The sequence below is a fragment of the Saccoglossus kowalevskii genome, chromosome 21, assembly GCF_978046115.1.
Source record: "Saccoglossus kowalevskii chromosome 21, keSacKowa6.1, whole genome shotgun sequence".
NCBI classification, from domain to species: Eukaryota; Metazoa; Hemichordata; class Enteropneusta; family Harrimaniidae; genus Saccoglossus; species Saccoglossus kowalevskii.
In genome coordinates, this window is record NC_140661.1 from 30,706,927 (window position 1) to 30,730,988 (window position 24,062).

General features: G+C 38.0%; 1 protein-coding gene across 4 annotated transcripts in view; it reads right to left on the minus strand.

Moving 5' to 3' along the window:
• Positions 1-854: 854 nt before the first annotated feature.
• The window catches only part of LOC102803624 (cytoplasmic dynein 1 intermediate chain 2-like), a 71,292-nt gene continuing 48,084 nt past the window's right edge, over positions 855-24,062 (minus strand). For all 4 annotated transcript variants that reach the window (XM_085495182.1, XM_085495184.1, XM_085495181.1 and 1 more), the window contains 6 exons: positions 16,394-16,507; positions 15,868-16,001; positions 12,410-12,554; positions 8,615-8,755; positions 7,952-8,077; positions 855-2,001 (listed from right to left, as the gene is read on the minus strand). In XM_085495182.1, coding sequence (XP_085351308.1) covers positions 1,888-2,001; positions 7,952-8,077; positions 8,615-8,755; positions 12,410-12,554; positions 15,868-16,001; positions 16,394-16,507 — 774 coding nt within the window. In that variant the 3' untranslated portion in view covers positions 855-1,887. The remainder of the gene's footprint in view (positions 2,002-7,951; positions 8,078-8,614; positions 8,756-12,409; positions 12,555-15,867; positions 16,002-16,393; positions 16,508-24,062) is intronic.

Genomic DNA, 24,062 nt, shown 5'->3' on the forward strand with positions numbered 1-24,062 from the left:
CAGTCAGCAGTTCATTCTGTATGTGTTTCCTTTGTCATCATGCATTTCCTGACTGTTAATTTTGAAGATTTTTTGGAGATGTTCACTCTCCCACACATCTTTTGTGTTTACACATTTTAGTATACTTTTTAAGTTAGGTGCATTGTTTTCATCAAGTCCAATCCAAGTCGATAAGTTCAATCTATGGACTAGAATATTTTTATTTTTTAGCTGATAATTTATTGAGTGTTTTATGCTAGTAAGAAGTAGCGGATACCTGCCAAGTTCTAATAGACATGCTAAATTACTGACTTTACAGTTAACTTGTAACACATATTTACAGAATTTGGTGTGTAGCTTCTCCACAGGGAGCATATTATTGTGAAGATCTTTGGATTGTAATATGCAATCACTAGCCCATACCATACTGCAATAGAGTAGGATTTCAGATGTGTTTTATTGGGATGTTATAATAGGCGTTTCATTTTGAATAGTGCTTTTGTTGCTCTATGTTCAAGAACTTCCTGTGCTTTGCTGAGTTCACCTAAAGAGTTTATTTTTAATCTTATACCACCCCATTGCAACTGACGACTTTCCTAAAAACACAGAGAGACAACTAACTTTTGTTGTTGGACCATACTAGATCTAAAAGGGCTTCTGGGTGGTGCATGCCAACTACTATATTCTCAAACAGAATTTCTTCCTTTCTTTGTGTCAAAGCTTCAGTGACATTCAAGACTGTATAAAAATTTATTTTCTAAATAATTGTTTGTTTGTATTTTGTTCTTGGATGTAGCTGGGGTAGAACACAATCTTTTCTGCCTTCACACCATCTTGCAAAAGGTAATACAACATAAAGACAAGCACATAATAAATCAAATTTTAGTGAATTCAAGTTGCTTCAGATCCAAGCCACCTACAGCAAAAAGAAAACTGAATATTTATTGAGATGATACCAACATGCCATCTGACTCTCAACAGATGAAAGAGAGAGCTGTCTTTGGGTATTTGTAGGATGCTACAATGAAATTCAGCACAAACAAACCTGAATTAAACTAATACTAAGAGAAAAGATACGAGTTAAAATGTAAGTCTGCTGTGCTGTAATCTTGTACATGACAATAGAGGTACAATCAGCAAACACAAATCACAGTTCATACAATTTATTGTCATGATATGCATACCAATTATTAAAGCCACTCTTAGTATGGTTCATCCCTTGTCTTTTACATAAAATTCACTTCCATGTAATTATGCTTTGACAGGTAATAATTGCTAAAAAATTCCAACATGAAATTAATGACAAAAAGTCATAAATCAAAGGAATAAGAGTATAGCTATTACTGCCTCTGTAATATCACCATGAAATATATTAAGCAGATATGGAATTTTGCAGATTAAAACATGCTATAGTAATATTATAAAATAAATTTATAAAATGCAGACAAACTTTAATTGATGTACTCTAGCTGATTACCTATTTACCGATATATTGGCTTACTGATACCATAAAGTCCAGAAACTCCTACAGCATTAAGTTTATTCACATGGCAAACAATAAGAAGACAACACTGTTTCATGTACCAAAACATGTTACTGTACAATACTAAGACAACATGTGTTCTAATTTTTTACATGAAAGCTGAATCAGTCATTCAAAAGGTTAATCATGTGTTAATTGACATCTGGAAGTGGATGATCCAAAATTAAGAAAATGAATGAAAAATGAAAGAAAAATGAGATGAAAGATAATTCAAAAATTGAAAAAAAACCATAGCACCTCAATAAATAAAAAAAAAAATGTGCACTAAATATGAATTGAATTTTAAATATGAATATAATTATGTACGATCATGTGAAACTCTCTGAAGTATAATTTAGCGATGCGACTTATAATTATTATTCTTTTTATCTTGATAATGATAATGCAAGACTTTCTTCTGCTTCTTGTTGATTGGCTTTAATCTCAGCTAATGTACGAACAAAGCGTGACCATTCATCGTTTCGTGGGACTGCAATGTGCTGTAAAACAAAGAATGCATAGTATTTGACTGAGAAATATGCTCTGGAATAAACCACTTTCAAGCTGACAAGCCATACACATGTTTTTTCATCAGTGCCTTAATTGATGAAGTGATGTATCATGGGCAAACAGTATTGTTTCATCAGTGTCTTAAATGACGATAAGTCTCACAAGATGCAGTGATGTATCATGGGTAAAGAGTATTGTTTTATCAGTGTCTTAAATGACGATAAGTCTCACAAGATGCAGTTATGTATCATGGGTAAAGAGTATTGTTTCATCAGTGTCTTAAATGACGATAAGTCTCACAAGATGCAGTGATGTATCATGGGTAAAGAGTATTGTTTTATCAGTGTCTTAAATGACGATAAGTCTCACAAGATGCAGTGATGTATCATGGGTAAAGAGTATTGTTTTATCAGTGTCTTAAATGACGATAAGTCTCACAAGATGCAGTTATGTATCATGGGTAAAGAGTATTGTTTCATCAGTGTCTTAAATGACGATAAGTCTCACAAGATGCAGTGATGTATCATGGGTAAAGAGTATTGTTTTATCAGTGTCTTAAATGACGTTAAGTCTCACAATATGCAGTGATGTATCATGGGTAAAGAGTATTGTTTCATCAGTGTCTTAAATGACGATAAGTCTCACAAGATGCAGTGATGTATCATGGGTAAACAGTATTGTTTTGTCAGTGTCTTGAATGATGATAAGTCTCACAAGATGCAGTGATGTATCATGGGTAAAGAGTATTGTTTTGTCAGTGTCTTAAATGACGATAAGTCTCACAAGATGCAGTGATGTATCATGGGTAAAGAGTATTGTTTTGTCAGCGTCTTAAATGACGATAAGTCTCACAAGATGCAGTGATGTATCATGGGTAAAGAGTATTGTTTCGTCAGTGTCTTAAATGACGATAAGTCTCACAAGATGCAGTGATGTATCATGGGTAAAGAGTATTGTTTCGTCAGTGTCTTAAATAACGATAAGTCTCACAAGATGCAGTGATGTATCATGGGTAAAGAGTATTGTTTCATCAGTGTCTTAAATGACGATAAGTCTCACAAGATGCAGTTATGTATCATGGGTAAAGAGTATTGTTTCATCAGTGTCTTAAATGACGATAAGTCTCACAAGATGCAGTGATGTATCATGGGTAAAGAGTATTGTTTCATCAGTGTCTTAAATGACGATAAGTCTCACAAGATGCAGTGATGTATCATGGGTAAACAGTATTGTTTCATCAGTGTCTTAAATGACGATAAGTCTCACAAGATGCAGTGATGTATCATGGGTAAAGAGTATTGTTTCCTCAGTGTCTTAAATGCGATAAGTCTCACAAGATGCAGTGATGTATCATGGGTAAAGAGTATTGTTTCGTCAGTGTCTTAAATTACGATAAGTCTCACAAGATGCAGTGATGTATCATGGGTAAAGAGTATTGTTTCGTCAGTGTCTTAAATGACGATAAGTCTCACAAGATGCAGTGATGTATCATGGGTAAAGAGTATTGTTTCGTCAGTGTCTTAAATGACGATAAGTCTCACAAGATGCAGTGATGTATCATGGGTAAAGAGTATTGTTTCATCACTGTCTTAAATGACGATAAGTCTCACAAGATGCAGTGATGTATCATGGGTAAAGAATATTGTTTCATCAGTGTCTTAAATGACGATAAGTCTCACAAGATGCAGTGATGTATCATGGGTAAAGAGTATTGTTTCATCAGTGTCTTAAATGACGATAAGTCTCACAAGATGCAGTGATGTATCATGGGTAAAGAGTATTGTTTCATCAGTGTCTTTAATGACGATAAGTCTCACAAGATGCAGTGATGTATCATGGGTAAACAGTATTGTTTCGTCAGTGTCTTAAATGACGATAAGTCTCACAAGATGCAGTGATGTATCATGGGTAAACAGTATTGTTTCGTCAGTGTCTTAAATGACGATAAGTCTCACAAGATGCAGTGATGTATCATGGGTAAACAGTATTGTTTCATCACTGTCTTAAATGACGATAAGTCTCACAAGATGCAGTGATGTATCATGGGTAAAGAATATTGTTTCATCAGTGTCTTAAATGACGATAAGTCTCACAAGATGCAGTGATGTATCATGGGTAAAGAGTATTGTTTCATCAGTGTCTTAAATGACGATAAGTCTCACAAGATGCAGTGATGTATCATGGGTAAAGAGTATTGTTTCATCAGTGTCTTTAATGACGATAAGTCTCACAAGATGCAGTGATGTATCATGGGTAAACAGTATTGTTTCGTCAGTGTCTTAAATGACGATAAGTCTCACAAGATGCAGTGATGTATCATGGGTAAACAGTATTGTTTCGTCAGTGTCTTAAATGACGATAAGTCTCACAAGATGCAGTGATGTATCATGGCTAAAGATTATTGTTTTGTCAGTGTCTTAAATGACAATAAGTCTCACAAGATGCAGTGATGTATCATGGGTAAAGAGTATTGTTTCATCAGTGTCTTAAATGACGATAAGTCTCACAAGATGCAGTGATGTATCATGGGTAAACAGTATTGTTTTATCAGTGTCTTAAATGACGATAAGTCTCACAAGATGCAGTGATGTATCATGGGTAAACAGTATTGTTTCATCAGTGTCTTAAATGACGATAAATCTCACAAGATGCAGTGATGTATCATGGGTAAAGAGTATTGTTTCGTCAGTGTCTTAAATGACGATAAGTCTCACAAGATGCAGTGATGTATCATGGGTAAAGAGTATTGTTTCGTCAGTGTCTTAAATGACGATAAGTCTCACAAGATGCAGTGATGTATCATGGGTAAAGAGTATTGTTTCGTCAGTGTCTTAAATGATAAGTCTCACAAGATGCAGTGATGTATCATGGGTAAACAGTATTGTTTTGTCAGTGTCTTGAATGATGATAAGTCTCACAAGATGCAGTGATGTATCATGGGTAAAGAGTATTGTTTTGTCAGTGTCTTAAATGACGATAAGTCTCACAAGATGCAGTGATGTATCATGGGTAAAGAGTATTGTTTTGTCAGCGTCTTAAATGACGATAAGTCTCACAAGATGCAGTGATGTATCATGGGTAAAGAGTATTGTTTCGTCAGTGTCTTAAATGACGATAAGTCTCACAAGATGCAGTGATGTATCATGGGTAAAGAGTATTGTTTCGTCAGTGTCTTAAATAACGATAAGTCTCACAAGATGCAGTGATGTATCATGGGTAAAGAGTATTGTTTCATCAGTGTCTTAAATGACGATAAGTCTCACAAGATGCAGTTATGTATCATGGGTAAAGAGTATTGTTTCATCAGTGTCTTAAATGACGATAAGTCTCACAAGATGCAGTGATGTATCATGGGTAAAGAGTATTGTTTCATCAGTGTCTTAAATGACGATAAGTCTCACAAGATGCAGTGATGTATCATGGGTAAACAGTATTGTTTCATCAGTGTCTTAAATGACGATAAGTCTCACAAGATGCAGTGATGTATCATGGGTAAAGAGTATTGTTTCCTCAGTGTCTTAAATGCGATAAGTCTCACAAGATGCAGTGATGTATCATGGGTAAAGAGTATTGTTTCGTCAGTGTCTTAAATTACGATAAGTCTCACAAGATGCAGTGATGTATCATGGGTAAAGAGTATTGTTTCGTCAGTGTCTTAAATGACGATAAGTCTCACAAGATGCAGTGATGTATCATGGGTAAAGAGTATTGTTTCGTCAGTGTCTTAAATGACGATAAGTCTCACAAGATGCAGTGATGTATCATGGGTAAAGAGTATTGTTTCATCACTGTCTTAAATGACGATAAGTCTCACAAGATGCAGTGATGTATCATGGGTAAAGAATATTGTTTCATCAGTGTCTTAAATGACGATAAGTCTCACAAGATGCAGTGATGTATCATGGGTAAAGAGTATTGTTTCATCAGTGTCTTAAATGACGATAAGTCTCACAAGATGCAGTGATGTATCATGGGTAAAGAGTATTGTTTCATCAGTGTCTTTAATGACGATAAGTCTCACAAGATGCAGTGATGTATCATGGGTAAACAGTATTGTTTCGTCAGTGTCTTAAATGACGATAAGTCTCACAAGATGCAGTGATGTATCATGGGTAAACAGTATTGTTTCGTCAGTGTCTTAAATGACGATAAGTCTCACAAGATGCAGTGATGTATCATGGGTAAACAGTATTGTTTCATCACTGTCTTAAATGACGATAAGTCTCACAAGATGCAGTGATGTATCATGGGTAAAGAATATTGTTTCATCAGTGTCTTAAATGACGATAAGTCTCACAAGATGCAGTGATGTATCATGGGTAAAGAGTATTGTTTCATCAGTGTCTTAAATGACGATAAGTCTCACAAGATGCAGTGATGTATCATGGGTAAAGAGTATTGTTTCATCAGTGTCTTTAATGACGATAAGTCTCACAAGATGCAGTGATGTATCATGGGTAAACAGTATTGTTTCGTCAGTGTCTTAAATGACGATAAGTCTCACAAGATGCAGTGATGTATCATGGGTAAACAGTATTGTTTCGTCAGTGTCTTAAATGACGATAAGTCTCACAAGATGCAGTGATGTATCATGGCTAAAGATTATTGTTTTGTCAGTGTCTTAAATGACAATAAGTCTCACAAGATGCAGTGATGTATCATGGGTAAAGAGTATTGTTTCATCAGTGTCTTAAATGACGATAAGTCTCACAAGATGCAGTGATGTATCATGGGTAAACAGTATTGTTTTATCAGTGTCTTAAATGACGATAAGTCTCACAAGATGCAGTGATGTATCATGGGTAAACAGTATTGTTTCATCAGTGTCTTAAATGACGATAAATCTCACAAGATGCAGTGATGTATCATGGGTAAAGAGTATTGTTTCGTCAGTGTCTTAAATGACGATAAGTCTCACAAGATGCAGTGATGTATCATGGGTAAAGAGTATTGTTTCGTCAGTGTCTTAAATGACGATAAGTCTCACAAGATGCAGTGATGTATCATGGGTAAAGAGTATTGTTTCGTCAGTGTCTTAAATGATAAGTCTCACAAGATGCAGTGATGTATCATGGGTAAAGAGTATTGTTTTGTCAGTGTCTTGAATGATAACAGTCTCATAAGATGCAGTGATGTATCATGGGTAAAGAGTATTGTTTCATCAGTGTCTTAAATGACGATAAGTCTCACAAGATGCAGTGATGTATCATGGGTAAAGAGTATTGTTTCGTCAGTGTCTTAAATGACGATAAGTCTCACAAGTTGCAGTGATGTATCATGGGTAAAGAGTATTGTTTCGTCAGTGTCTTAAATGACGATAAGTCTCACAAGATGCAGTGATGTATCATGGGTAAAGAGTATTGTTTCGTCAGTGTCTTAAATGACGATAAGTCTCAGAAGATGCAGTGTGTATCATGGGTAAAGAGTATTGTTTCGTCAGTGTCTTGAATGATGATAACAGTCTCACAAGATGCAGTGATGTATCATGGTATTGTATTCAAAAATTGTTGTGTGATGATTCACATACATGCATGTCATTCATATTTAAAGTTTTGTTTCTATTGAAACAAAATAACATAAAACGCTACCATTTTGGCACATTTTCCATAGGATTCCATGTAAACACATTATTCCATGGAAAACTTATACTAATATGTACAAAAATGTAGTAACACTATATATAATGTTTTCAGCATAGGTCACCAAACAACATTTTGAGAAATAATGGAATGTCAGAAATATGGAAACTACTCAAAACATGCATTTTTCATTAATTGTTGAGGTTGTTTTGTGGAAAACTTAGTTCCATGACTCTATATTTTTATTTCAGAATTTTAAACATTACAGTAACCCAACCCATCTTGCTTTCAAACAAAACAGTTGCCATATTAATTAATTCATCTGCATAACTAAAGAATTCTTAATGAACATTACACTGACCTCAGCTACATCATAAATCCATATCTTGCCATCCGCATCACCAGCAGCAATCTGGTGCCCTGACTGAGCCCATCGAATACGATTAATAGCAGGCTGAGTGTCTAATACTATACCAGCTGTAGGAACCTACAAATATAGATACAATGTCATGTTTTCACACTAACATAGGATGTAGCTTACATGTAGAATATATCTTATTTGCTGCAACATATATTTATAGTAACAGAATCCCATGACTATAACTTGTATAGCATTATGCATTAGTCACAGGATTCTGTTTTTATGACACAACTTTTAAAATTTGAACAAGGAAACTAGATACATGTAATATAGTTATATTTTTTTTCAGAACAATGGCAGTTAACTAGGTAGGTCTTGCCTGCATATGGAATTCAGATTTGTGAGGTGAACTTGTATTTTACTGTAAAACAAAATATCTCTGCTAGACAACATTGATTGATAATATTTATAAGTTGGAGTAAGATTGGGGTAAATTGCTTCAGATATACTGCACACAAGAAACTGACCACAATGATGCAAGACAAACAGCTTTACCTCACTTATATTATCAACAGAGGCATAGCAAAATTTAATCAAAGTGTTTCCAACAATAAGGACAGATATAAATAGAGAGAGAGACAGAGATACAGCTTTTCTGCTTACTTCAGTATCATTGTTAAGATTCCAGAGATCCAATCTGCCCATACCATCAACAGCAGCAAACAGAGCAGGATGGATAGGAGACCATTTCACATCATATACATAATCACTGTGATCTTCAAATGAATACAGTGGCTTTTGTTGCTGTTAACAATAAATATATCAGCAATGATATTGTCATCTCAAGCAAACTTATTTCAAGACATTAGCCACAAATGCAAAAACATGAGTGCATCTCTCAATACATTATATTATATTAATAAACAAAGTAGAAAAGTAAAATCAAAGAAAGCTTAGAAAGAACTCCAGTGTGCTGAGAGTATTGGAGACACAGTAAAAATTAATTCAAAATTACTTAATGTACTTGAGATAAAGCAGAAAACTAATTACGCAAATCAGGTAATTAATATGATTTCAGTGTAAAACTAATAAGGTCTGCGCAATGGAACAGATTATCTATGTACCAAAAAATTATTATGCTAATTAGGGAATTAATATGGACAGATTTTAACGCAAAACTAATCAGATTTGTACATTGTCCTAGAGCATCTTTGTAGAAAGTTTCATTGAAATGTGATGATTAGTACTTGAGATATCAGTGGGAAAGCTTAAAATTGATTAATTATGCTAATTAGGTGATTAATATGCACAAATATTTATCCCAAAACAATCGATTTCTGCATATGTATCTATATGTATCTATGTACCAAGTTTCATTGAAATGTAATGCTTACTAGAAATATGAAAAGCTGAAAATTAATTAATTATGCAAATTAAGTAAATAATATGCACAGATTTTCACCCAAAACTAATCAAACCTGCACATAAGTTCCGAGCATCTATGAAGTTTCATCAAAATCCAATGAATGGCTCTATAGATATCAGTGGAACTGCCATGGAACAGCTAAAAATAGCTAATTATCATGTAAATTAGGTAATTAATATGCAAGAATTTTTACCTAAAACTAATCAAATCTACTCATAATTTTAGAGCATTTATTATCCAGTCAAAGAGACAGCAGCAGGAAGGGAAAGCGCCAAAGCCTTTGGAGCAAAACTTAGACTCCACTGTGCTGGAAGGCCAGGATGTTGAGACAGCGTGGGCCACGCTCCGTGAGACGGTGTACAACACAGCCATGACGTGCCTTGGGCCAGCTACAAGGAAACACAAGGACTGGTTTGATGCACAGAGATCAAACAGCTGCTAGAGGAAAAGCATTGTGCCTACAAAGCTCATCTCGCCGATCCAAAGTCAGTATAGAAGAAAGACACGCTGAGGAATGTACGGAGCAATATTCCAGTGAAGATGCAGGATTCCTGATTGAGGAACAAAGCGAATGAAATCCAGGGTTTTGCATACAGGAATGACATGAAGCGCTTCTATGACAGTTTGAAGGAAGTCTACGGCCCTACCAACCCAGGATCACTGTCTTCCCTCCTCAGTGCTGACGGGTCAACCCATATCACAGACAAGAAGTTGGTTTTGGAGAGATGGGCTGAACACTTCAAAAGCGTCCTGAATAGGCCTTCCAACATCAACGATGATGCCTTCGACAGGCAACCCCTAGTCCCTGAAGAGACCATGGGCGGCCCAGCCCACCTTGGATGAGATTCAGAAAACAGTCCGACTACTTTCCAGAGGCAAAGCACCTGGTTTGGATTCCATCCCAGCTGGAATCTACAAGGAGGGTGGCACGGCCCTGGTTGAGAAACTTCACCAGCTGTTTCAGTTCATCTGGCAGCACAAGTGCCACAGGACTTCAAGGATGCCTCCATCGTCCACCTCTACAAGCGCAAAGGAAACCACCAAGTCTGTGACAATCATTGCAGAATCTCACTGCTGTCCATCCTTAGCAAGATTCTGGCTAGATTTCTGCTCAACCACCTCATTACGCACTTGGAGCAAGGCCGCCTACCTGAGAGCCAGTGTGGTTTCCTGATAGAGGGTGGGTTTATTGACATGGTGTTTGCTGCCATACAGCTACAGGAGAAATGTCAAGAACGGAACGCTGACCTCTACCCCACCTATGTCAATCTGACCAAGGCCTTCGACATTGTTAGTAGAGAGGCTCTTTGGAGAATAATGGCAAAGTATGGATGCCTCAGAAAGTTCATCGCCATTGTACGACAGCTACACGGCGGCATGCTGGCAAGAGTCCAGGACAACGGAGAGATGACTGCACCACTCCCTGTCACCAACGAAGTGAAGCAAGGCTGCGTCCTTGCTCCCACCTTGTTCTCAGCTATGCTGACAGATGCCTTTATGGACGTTGATGTGGGCATTGGCATCAACTACTAAACGAACAGTTCAGTGTTCAACCTCAGGAGGCTTTGAGCAAAAACCAAGGTTTCGACACCATCAATGACCTCCTGATGACTGCGCCCTCAAAGCTGCCACTGAAACGGACATGCAACACAGCGTTGACCTGTTCTCTGACACCTGCAACAACTTGGCCTCACCATCAGCAAAAAAAAAACTGAAGTAATGCCATCAGACAGCTCCAGCTCCATACATTGAACCAAACATCACCATCAACAGGCAGCAAATGAACTATGTTCACCTACCTTGGCAGCACACTCTCTAAGAATGTAGTCATTGACAATGAAGTCGACGCCGGACTCGCCAAAGCAAGCTCAGCTTTTGGCAGATTACACAAGAACGTCTGGAACAGGAGAGGGATCACCACAGAGACAAAGACTGCTCTACGACTGTGAAACATGGACAGTCTATCAGCAACACGCCAGTAAGCCACTTCCACACTACCTGCCTCAGAAAACTTCTCGGCATCAAGTGGCAAGTTGGATCCCAGACACTGAGGTCCTACAACATGCCTAGCATCCACACCATCCTGATGCAGTCTCAGATTCGCTGGGCAGGTCATGTAGCTTGCATGTCAGACGAGCGTCTCCCCAAGAAACTACTGTTCGGTGAGTTACAGCAAAGTAAACGCTCCCAAGGTGGCCAGAAGAAGTGTTTATAGGACACACTAAAAGCCTCACTGAAGGCTTTCAACATCGGCCAGGGCACATGGGAGCAGGCATCCCAAGACAGAGGAGCATGGCGATCAGCTGTACACAAGGGTGCCAAAGCATGCGAGGCCAACAGGGTAGCTGTTGCTGAAGATCGCAGGCAAGCCAGGAAGAACAGAGCCATCAACCCTGCAACAGATGCCACCATTCCCTTTCCATACAGCCAAAGACTCTTCTGGGCCCAGATTGGCCTCACCAGTCATCTGCGAACTCACAGCGCATGACTTCCCCAACCCCATGATGACTAGATGGTCCTCGTCACATCGACGGACAAAAAACAACACCAAGTTTCATCAAAATCCAATGAGTGGTTCTTTAAATATGAATGGAAAAGTCATAGAACAGATAGAAATTAGCTGATTATCTTGCAAATTAGGTAATAAATATGCATGGATTTCTACCAAAACCTAATCAAATCTGCGCTTTGGCCTAGAGCATCTATGCAACAAGTTTCATCAAAAAACGATGGTTCTTGAGATATCAGAGAAACAGACGGACACACACATACAGATGCACTAACTGCAAAGACTCCCATTGTGTGCTTTGCACACAGGAGTCAATCAGATCAGTTTAATCATTGTACCACAACATTAGGGCCAATACTTATATGTAGATGAATTGAACTGAATTGTTAACTGACACAAAGCTAGAGAACACCTCTGAGCAAATATTATGAGAATACATGAAGTTTGTCACATTGTATATATCACAGTCTATCCAACTCTAGTCTAGGCATTTAAAACTATACACTGTTCATATAATTCTCACCTTTAGACTCCACAATTTAACTGTCCAGTCAAAGGAAGACGTCAGGAACAATTGGGAAAAATCAATTTGACCTTGAACATGTTGACAATCAATCCCTGTTACAGGACCATTGTGACCTTCATAAAGGTCACTAATGCCAGCTTTGCTGTAATGTAATAAGATGGTTTTCAAATACACTGTATGTGGATATAAAACATTATAATGACCAGTCTTTAACACCCATGGCAACACTTATAATGACAAGTCTGTAACACCAACGGCAACACTTACAATAACCAGCCTGTAACACCCATGGCAACACTTACAATAACCAGCCTGTAAAACCCATAGCAACATTTACAATGACCAGTGTGCAACACCCATGGCATCACTGATAATAACCAGCCTGTAACACCCACGGCAACACTTACAATAACCAGCCTGTAAAACCCATAGCAACATTTACAATGACCAGTGTGCAACACCCATGGCATCACTGATAATAACCAGCCTGTAAAACCCATGGCAACACTTACAATGACCAGTGTGCAACACCCATGGCAACACTTACAATAACCAGCCTGTAACACCCATGGCAACACTTTCAATAACCAGCCTGTAACACCCACGGCAACACTTACAATAACCAGCCTGTAACACCCATGGCAACACTTACAATGACCAGTGGGCAACACTTACAATGACCAGTGTGCAACACCCATGGCATCACTTACAATAACCAGCCTGTAACACCCATGGCAACACTTACAATGACCAGCCTGTAACACCCATGGCAACACTTACAATAACCAGCCTGTAACAGCCATGGCAACACTTACAATGACCAGTGGGCAACACTTACAATGACCAGTGTGCAACACCCATGGCATCACTTACAATAACCAGCCTGTAACACCCATGGCAACACTTACAATGACCAGCCTGTAACACCCATGGCAACACTTACAATAACCAGCCTGTAACACCCATGGCAACACTTTCAATAACCAGCCTGTAACACCCACGGCAACACTTACAATAACCAGCCTGTAACAGCCATGGCAACACTTACAATGACCAGTGGGCAACACTTACAATGACCAGAGTGAAACACCCATGGCAACACTTACAATGACCAGTGTGCAACACCCATGGCAACACTTACAATAACCAGCCTGTAACACCCATGGCAACACTTACAATGACCAGCCTGTAACACCCATGGCAACACTTACAATGACCAGTCTGTAACACCCATGGCAATACTTACAATGACCCGCCTGTAACACCTGGCATGGCAACACTTACAATGACCAGCTTGTAACACCCACGACAACACTTACAATGACCAGCCTGTAAAACCCATGGCAACACTTACAATGACCAGTGTGCAACACCCATGGCAATACTTACAATGACCAGTCTGTAACACCCATGGCAACACTTACAATGACCAGTCTGTAACACCCATGGCAACACTTACAATGACTTGTCTGTAACACCCATGGCAATACTTACAATTACCAGCAGTCTGTAACACCCATGGCAAGACTTACAATTACCAGCAGTCTGTAACACCCGGCATGGCAACACTTACAATGACCAGTCTGTCACACCCATGGCAACACTTACAGTGACCAGTCTGACACACCCATGGCAACACTTACAATGACCAGTCTGTAACACCCATGGCAACACTTACAGTTACCAGCAGTCTGTAACACCCATGGCAACACTTACAATGACCAGCAGTCTGTAACACCTGGCATGGCAACACTTATAATGACCAGTCTGTCACACCCATGGCAACACTTACAGTGACCAGTCTGACACACCCATGGCAACACTTACAATAACCAGTCTGTAACACCCGGCATGGCAACACTTACAATGACCAGTCTGACACACCCATGGCAACACTTACAATGACCAGTCTGACACACCCATGGCAACACTTACAGTGACCAGCCTGTAACACCCACGGCAACACTTTCAATAACCAGCCTGTAACACCCACGGCAACACTTACAATAACCAGCCTGTAACACCCATGGCAACACTTACAATGACCAGTCTGTAACACCCGGCATGGCAATACTTACAATGACCAGTCTGACACACCCATGGCAACACTTACAATGACCAGCCTGTAACACCCATGGCAACACTTACAGTGACCAGCAGTCTGTAACACCCATGGCAACACTTACAATGACCAGCAGTCTGTAACACCCGGCATGGCAACACTTATAATGACCAGTCTGTCACACCCATGGCAACACTTACAGTGACCAGTCTGACACACCCATGGCAATACTTACAATGACCAGCCTGTAACACCAACGGCAACACTTACAATTACTAGTCTGACACACCCATGGCAACACTTACAATGACCAGTCTGTAACACCCGGCATGGCAATACTTACAATGACCAGTCTGACACACCCATGGCAATACTTACAATGACCAGTCTGTAACACCCATGGCAACACTTACAATGACCAGCAGTCTGTAACACCCATGGCAACACTTACAATGACCAGCAGTCTGTAACACCCGGCATGGCAACACTTATAATGACCAGTCTGTCACACCCATGGCAACACTTACAGTGACCAGTCTGACACACCCATGGCAATACTTACAATGACCAGCCTGTAACACCAACGGCAACACTTACAATTACTAGTCTGACACACCCATGGCATCACTTACAATGACTAGTCTGTAACACCCATGGCAACACTTACAATGACCAGTCTGTAACACCCGGCATGGCAATACTTACAATGACCAGCAGTCTGTAACACCCGGCATGGCAACACTTACAATGACCAGTCTGACACACCCATGGCAATACTTACAATGACCAGCAGTCTGTAACACCCGGCATGGCAATACTTACAATGACCAGTCTGTAACACCCATGGCAACACTTACAATGACCAGTCTGTAACACCCGGCATGGCAATACTTACAATGACCAGTCTGTAACACCCATGGCAACACTTACAATGACCAGTCTGTAACACCCGGCATGGCAACACTTACAATGACCAGTCTGACACACCCATGGCAACACTTACAGTGACCAGTCTGACACACCCATGGCAATACTTACAATGACCAGCCTGTAACACCCATGGCAACACTTACAATGACCAGTCTGACACACCCATGGCAACACTTACAATGACCAGACTGACACACCCATGGCAACACTTACAATGACCACCAGTCTGACACACCCATGGCAACACTTACAATGACCAGTCTGACACACCCATGGCAATACTTACAATGACCAGTCTGACACACCCATGGCAACACTTACAATGACCAGTCTGACACACCCATGGCAACATTTGTAAATGATCATTTATACATGTACATAACAAATTATTCCAGGTTTACTTTTTTCAGCTATAAACAATCATCCATCACCATTCAAAATATGTGTTACTGCTTATATTTACCTGCCATGTCTACATGCAGTGTATACTGAGCCTTCTTCACTCCCTACAACAAAGTTATTGACATCACCAGTTGGAAAAGACAGACATGTGACAGCAACGTACTTGGGATGTTTATGCAGTAGCTCCATACTATCCTGTATCAATGAATAAAAATAATTATACTATATATTTAAATTTCACTTCACTAAATTATGTATTATATTGTACCCGTGTCTCACGTCTGTGAATAATTTGTTGTGATCAGAGATTTGGTTTTGATTTTCTGATTGTCAAATTTTGCTTGAATATGTAGCACAGAAAGTCACAGCATATAAATGTTTTCATTCTGTCCACTTATTTCAACATCTAATAAATATTTTGTTTCACCCAAATCTTACCTTATAACTGGTAAACAGCACTTGAGATTTCATATAGTGATTGATAAGATTCCAAAATTCAGATAAGAATTGTTTGAGTTATAACAACAGAAAGAAGACAATTTTAAATGAAATTTAACCATTATCTTGAAAATAAAACTTGAACTAACCTGTGGTTGTGACAACATGTCCAGACTCCATGAACACATTTTACCATCAGTAGAAATACTGATCAGATTGTGAGCATTCTGAGTTCCCACTACATTTACACAATACACAGGATGCTATTGACACAAATATAATATTGAAAAGATAGTCAGTAGCTACATACTAAGTCTATTGTAGTACCAGAGGAAGTACATCATTTATAACACAAGTCACTGAAAATGACACAGTCCCATTTACATTTTTGAAAGTTCTTTTTGTGCTCGTCATATTAAAGCAGAAGGGTTGTCCCGAGTGTGTCCTTGAAACTTGAGTTCCAAGTGGCATATACAACTGATTGTTTATTTATATAAATTTTGAACATGTGTTGCATGACGACCCTTCTGGTAAAACCTGAAAGTATTGAAATATTCTTAGTTCTGAACTAAAGTGGCTCATAGACCTTTTCTACAAGTCAAGCACCCTTTTGTGTTGAATAATATGGTCAAGGCAGATTCCTCAAAATTGCATTTTTACTAAATATCAGTTCAAAATAATGTGTAGAATAAGAGTAAGCTAGGCATAGGCCCTGATTCAAAAATGTCTAAGCAAGTCCAAGTTATCACATTTTAAACAAACAAGATGGCCGCTAGTCTGCCATATTTTATCAAATTGCAAATTGAATTGACATTTACATGTATTCATTTATGACATGCTAAATATCAATAAAATTATACATGGGTGACAGAGATACATGTATAGTAATATGGCCAAAACGTTATTCGGCCATCTTTGATCTGATTATGAAACAAACTGACATGTATGATGTATCTGTCACATACAAATGAAAATAGTACACAAGTCTTGGAATTATAGTAGCAAGGCTAAAAAGTCAGATGGCTGTCAATCGACCATCTTTGATCCAATTGCATAAGAAATTGTCATGGACATGTATCCTAACATGTATAATCTATGTACCAAGTTTGAATGAAAACTGCGTTCATGTCCAAAAAACAACATTTTCAAATAACAAGATGGCTGCCAGTTGGCTATTTTGAATCGAATCGCTAAACCACTGCATTTGCACATGTCCCACATAAAGTACTAGGCACATGCAAAGAATGAACGGAATCGGTCCAAAGGATTCTAAAATACAACTCTGGACGCACGGGCAGACGGATGGAGACCAAATTATAAGTCCCCATTTTCAAACTTTGTTCGAACAGGGACTAATATTATATACATGTAATATAATTAATGCAGTTTACAACTAGACAGCACTCTTTAATATATCATATCAACACTTTAGGCCTCGTGGTTGGTCGAAAATGTGCAGCTTTTACATTGTCATTTGACATTAAAATCTAACAAGATCTTGCAAATACTAATACATGTACATAAATATTGTATCATAAAATGCAAGTATTGGGAGCACATTAGGAACATGTGCACCAAGGTCAAATGCAATTGCTATCTTTCTCTCAGTCTTGTAGCTATGTGAACATACATATACTGTGACTGATTTTTCTGTGGCGAAATCTAAACAGGTCACATGACTAGAAAGTTTAAAGGTGGTACATGTAGCTAATGTGACATTGACCTTCGACCTTAACATATAACCTAGTGTTGGAGATCACATATAAGGAACACGAGTGCCAAGCTAATTTTCCTTTGTAGTTATATTGCAAAAACAAATAATATAATACATGTACCGGGGTAGTACTTATTTTGCCTAACCTCCTGCTTTTTATTTGACCGCTCATTGCTAAATTTCTGACTGTGCTGTATTTTCTGACCGGAAAACGAGTCTCGCTTATTGAAAACACCAACCGCTTGTCAAAACAATGAAATAGAAATGGTGGTTTTAATGGTATTGTGTTAGGATACAACTAGACTTACATGTATAAGGTTATTACGAGGATACCAAAAAGTATCGGCTGATGTGCAGCATTGGTCGATGCGACTGCATACTGTCTGAGTGCATATTTTGCGGTATCCTCATAATAACCTTATTATTATTATTATTATACAACTCTTCCTCCCAATGATACAGTACATCATGGGAATGTAGATTGTTACTTGATTTGGGTGCTTATTCTGATTTTAGCAAATTAACTGTAATATTTTTATTTATTTTACTGAAATTTAAACATGCATATTTGAGTGACATATACATTCAAAGCAGATCATGACCGAAATGCACCTGCATATGTACAACACATTGTACTAAATCTGAACAAAATCCATCCATGCATGACTGAGATCCGGTTCTGGAATTGTGAAAATACGTGATTTTGATGCATGTTCGGCCTTAAATTGGCCATCATTCAGCTATTGTTAAGCGGATCATGAAACAAATGCACATATCTATTTGTGACATGATGTACCATGTATGTGTGAAGTTTGAACTTGATCAATCCAGACATGTCTTGGATACGGATCCAGAACTGAATTCTTTAACAAAATGGCTGCCAGTCGGCCATTTCGAACTTGATCCGAAAAAACAAAAGACGTGCATCAAGGTCCTATTATGTTTAATATATGTACCAAATTTGAACAAAATCCGTCCATGCATAACTGAGATCCGGGTCCGGAATGGTGAAAATGAGTGATTTCAATGCATTTTCAGCCTTAAAGCGCTCTATTTGGCTATCGTTAATGAAACAAATGCACATACATATTTGTGACATGATGTACCATGTGTGTGTGAAGATTGAACTTGATCAATCCAGACATGTCTTGGATACGGATCCAGAACTGAATTCTTTAACAAAATGGCCGTCAGTCGGCCATTTCGAACTTGATCCGAAAAAAAAAAAAAGACGTGCATCAAGGTGCTATTATGTTTAATGTATGTACCAAATTTGAACAAAATCCGTCCATGCATAACTGAGATCCGGGTCTGGAATGGTGAAAACGAGTGATTTCAATGCATTTTCAGCCTTAAAGCGCTCCATTTGGCTATCGTTAATGAGATCATGAAACAAATGCACATACATATTTGTGACATGATGTACCTTGTGTGTGTGAAGTTTGAACTTGATCAATCCAGACATGTCTCGAATACGGATCCAGAACTGAATTCTTTAAAACAAAATGGCCACCAGTCGGCCATTTCGAACTTGATCCGGAAAAAAAAAAAAAGACGTGCATCAAGGTCCTATTATGTTTAATGTATGTACCAAATTTGAACGAAATCCGTCCATGCATAACTGAGATCCGGGTCCGAAATGGTGAAAATGTGCGATTTCAATGCATTTTCGGCCTTAAAGCGGTCGCCATTTGGCTATCGTTAATGAGATCATGAATCAAATGCTCATACATATTTGTGACATGATGTACCTTGTGTGTGTGAAGTTTGAACTCGATAAATCCAAGCATGTCTCAGATACGGACCCAGAACTGAATTCTTTAAAACAAAATGGCCGCCAGTCGGCCATTTTAAACCCGATCCCCCCAAAAAAATGACGTGCATCAAGGTCCTATTATGTTTAATGTATGTACCAAATTTGAACAAAATCTGTCCATGCATAACTGATATTCGGGTCCGGAATGGTGAAAATGTGCGATTTTGATGCATTTTCGGCCTTAAAATGGCCGCTATTCGGCTATCGTTAATCGGATCATGAAAAAAATGCATGTGCGTATGTCCCATATAATGTGTGATGTATGAGTGAAGTTTGAGCTTAATCGGTCCATGCATGTTCGAGATACAGGTGATCACGGACGGACGCACGGACGCACACAGGGCAAAACATAAGTCCCCGTTTTCGGACTACGTCCGAACGGGGACTAATTAGCCTTCAAAACAATAAGCTTGGCAAATAATATTTGTCTGCTATTTAAGATGTACAACGTGAAAACAATGTGAACCCGTTATTGAAGATTACCAAACTTGCAGAAAACACATTTAGATTTTACATCCGTGGTATTCAGTCTAATTTATCCCAGAGCACCTCTACCACAAATTTAATTTAAATCTGATTTTTTGAGATTACAGAAATTGGCTAATAATCACATCTGTGGATTACCCCAGAGCATGTACGAACAAAATTTCAATGAAATTTGATGATTGTGCACATTGTGCAAATTCAGCAATTAGTATGCTCGATTTTAATCCAAAACTAATGCATTGTATTCAGACACTTATATATCAAGTCTTATTGAAATGGGTTTTGGAAAAAAAATTATTATGCAAATGGGAATTATAATTATGTATAAATTTCAACTCTAAACTAATTAGATCTGTGTATTGTTCCAGGGCACACATGTACCAAGTTTCAATATAATGAGATTATTACGGTAATTCTTAATGAAATCAATGGAAAGCTGAAAAGTAAATCACTATGCAAATTGGGTAAACCCAAAACGTATTAGTTGCATTGTCTTAGTGTTTTCATGTACCAAGATTCATTGAAAAAAGATTTGAGATATTGATAGGAATCTGACAAATTATTATTCAAATCAGGTAATTAAAGTGTAGGTCAACGTGGCAAAAATTGTGGGCTGTATAGATCTTAATAACCATTTCCAACAGCTTTGTATCCATGTTAATTTTTCCTCATTATTATTGTGGTTGTGGGTGACTTTTAAACATTTCCCGAATTAGCTCATGCAGGCTGTTTATGGAGATAAGAAACAACAAACAATAGCTACGAATTAACACACTAACATACTCCATCCGGGCATTTCTATGACGTTTTAGGCTAGGTTCATTTGCGGGTTAACCATACTAAGTTGATGGAGTACTGCAGTGTACGTTGTATATTTTCAAAGAGCGTTGTCTTTTCTCGCATTTTCTTGTGATGTCAATACAAGTAGACCCGAGTTGTGTATTTGCGGAAGATGTCCAGACTACTCCACATTGCCGCTAAATGAGCGACTTTGTTGCTGTTCAACGGAATATTTGTCGAACAAGGCCCCAATTAATAACACTTGTGTGACACAACACCCAGACTTCAATGTCATTTGCATGCACCGTGGAGTGTTAGACACTGCATACGCAAGAAACCAACTGGATAGAAAGAGGACCTACAATCTTGGAGCAAGTATGTCAAACAGGTGAAACTTTTTCACTGATTATTATTGTAAAAATTGGTACAGCTCTGATTGTATTGTTTGTCAAAGAACTCTCGAACTCGAGCAGACATTTTGTGTGGTATCTGTGTGATCCGAATTTGTTGATCGCTGATTGGCAATGTTTACGTTTGCGTTCTTCCGTTAATTTTCCGTTGCTAATGACAGGTCAAATTTCACATTACTTTTAGTAAAAATGTCGTTACTTTCAGTATAAATGTCGAGTATTCATACTAGAGAAGATCAATAAAAATACCAGATGTGTTAACTTATTGAATGCAACCGACTTAGCTGCAGTTTTGTAGCTCTGGATTTCGCCGGTGTCTGTTTTGGGCACTTTCTGTAGTCTCGGTAGTCTGATTCGTTCGTCTATTAGTAATTGCAAAACCCTAGATATATTTGTAGTAGTTGATCGTTGTCACAAAGTTGGGCAACAGACATGACCAAATGAGGTCACCACGACCAAACCTACTCAAGCTGCCGAGGTACTTCACCGCCAGCCGACATGTCTCGCTCATCGGCAGTGTAAAAATTACGCTTAAATGTACAATTCTATTTTCCCATTCTAACAAAAACTTAGTATAGACAGTTAAGTTAATGGCGTGTATATGACCGTTTTCGTTGAAATGTAAGTATGTCAATCGACCGGGTGGAACGGTCGATCGGTAACCACAAAGATGGCCGCCATTTGTGTCAACGATCGTCTACAAGTATATCTTCTTTTTTTGCTGTACACGGTGTATTTAATGTTTATAACTATTTTCACCACTTTTTGGCCAGGTTTTACTTACTTATTGTTTTATTATGGTTTTGTTGCCAGTTATGCCAAATTTTGAATGACGCCTTATTTTCTCTCTTTGTAGGATGTACCGTTTTACTGCTTACAGACAGGTTATTGCTTGGGGACACTCCTGGAAGCGGATCGGTAAAGGTGTCAGTAAAGTCATACCAGCGTGTGTGGTGCATTCAATAAGAGCCCAATACCCAAGAGGAGAAGAAGAAGCAGATTATGTTGGTTTTAAAGAAAATTCTATTTGATATACACACTGTATCACGCTATTTTTTTTATAAAATTTTTGTTTGTGAATAACATCCAGTGTAAGCATGACTATTTAGCAATATGCTAAGAGTACAGCTTGTGGGGGGGGGGGGGGGTAAAAATTAAAATCTTACCCATTATTGTTTAAAGACAAGTTTAAGCCAGGAAGTGCAAATTTGACAGAAAAAAACTATGCAAAATATATTTTCCTGTGAACATTTTTATTTTCAATTTAATCATTCCTCAGATTTGTTTGGTGAAATAAAGAAGCATTTTTTAAATAATTAAAATCATTTTGTTTAGGGGACTTCAGGATATTTTTTTTTTGTGCCAGGCAACAGACTTGACCGTTACCGTTGCATAATTAACCCTGTGAATGCCATAGTTCCATTACCAAGTGAATAAAGATATGATAAATTGATATAAATTCCTATCACCACAATATCTTGATTGAATGAATGTCTTCACTCTGGTATGGTATAGTAGCACCACTTTGCGTTCACATGGTTAACAAAAAAGCCTTCCCAGTTTATTCTATTGATTCTATAGCAATTCCAGAGACGTATGGTGTCAGCACAAACATTATTTATTGTATTATGTGAGCTATGTTTTGGTCTCCTTAGGAGATTGTCAATAAAGTGTGTGGTGAAACAAAACATATTACATGGTTTTTACACGTTACATACAAATTATTTATAAACTGTTAAAGCTGCACATCTTGAGATGTTGACATTATCAACTGTTTTAATATTATATAACTGAAAATTACAAATTTTGTAGCAACATAGGCAATTAAAATGTAAAAATGTCAAAATTATAGTCATGCTTGAATTACATAATTAACACGTGCTGAAAGCCTCCACAGATATATTGAAAAAAATGGTGTTGGCATGCAATGTGTTGTAATGTCTGATACTGTAAAGGGGTTAATTATTCACTGGGTTTTAATTTTGCTTACTGTAAAATGACTAATTTTCACTGGGTCTAAATTTCGCTGATTTGCCATTTCAGATATATTCAGTGGGTTTTAAATTCACGGTTTTGTCATTTAGATAATGTGTTCTATGCTAATTTTACATGTTCACTGGGTTTTAATTTAATACATTTTCCAGTCAGCGAAATAAGCAAAATTAAAACCCAGTGAATAATTAATCCTTTTACAGTATTTCGCTGACTGGAAAATGCGCTAAATTAAAACCCAATGAATATGTAAAATTTAGCATAGGACACATTATCTAAATGATAAAACTGTAAATTTAAAACCCACTGAATATGCCTGAAATGGCAAATCAGCGAAATTTAAACTCAGTGAAAATTCGTTATTTTAATGTAGTTGCCAGGCTGTCCAATCAGTGAAAGCGAGAACAGTAGCTGTCAATGAGTTCCTTTTTGGATGGGGCTGGTTCAGGTGCAATATTCTTCGGGTAATTCGTTGTACCGCTGTACTTGTACACTGATTTCCCCATATCCTCATCAACTTTTCTTTGCAGTGTAGCTGTCATCATATTCATGGCCCACTTGTTTGACTTTTCCACATATTGCTTTCTAACAATCCACTGTCGTGTAGCTTTTGGACATGC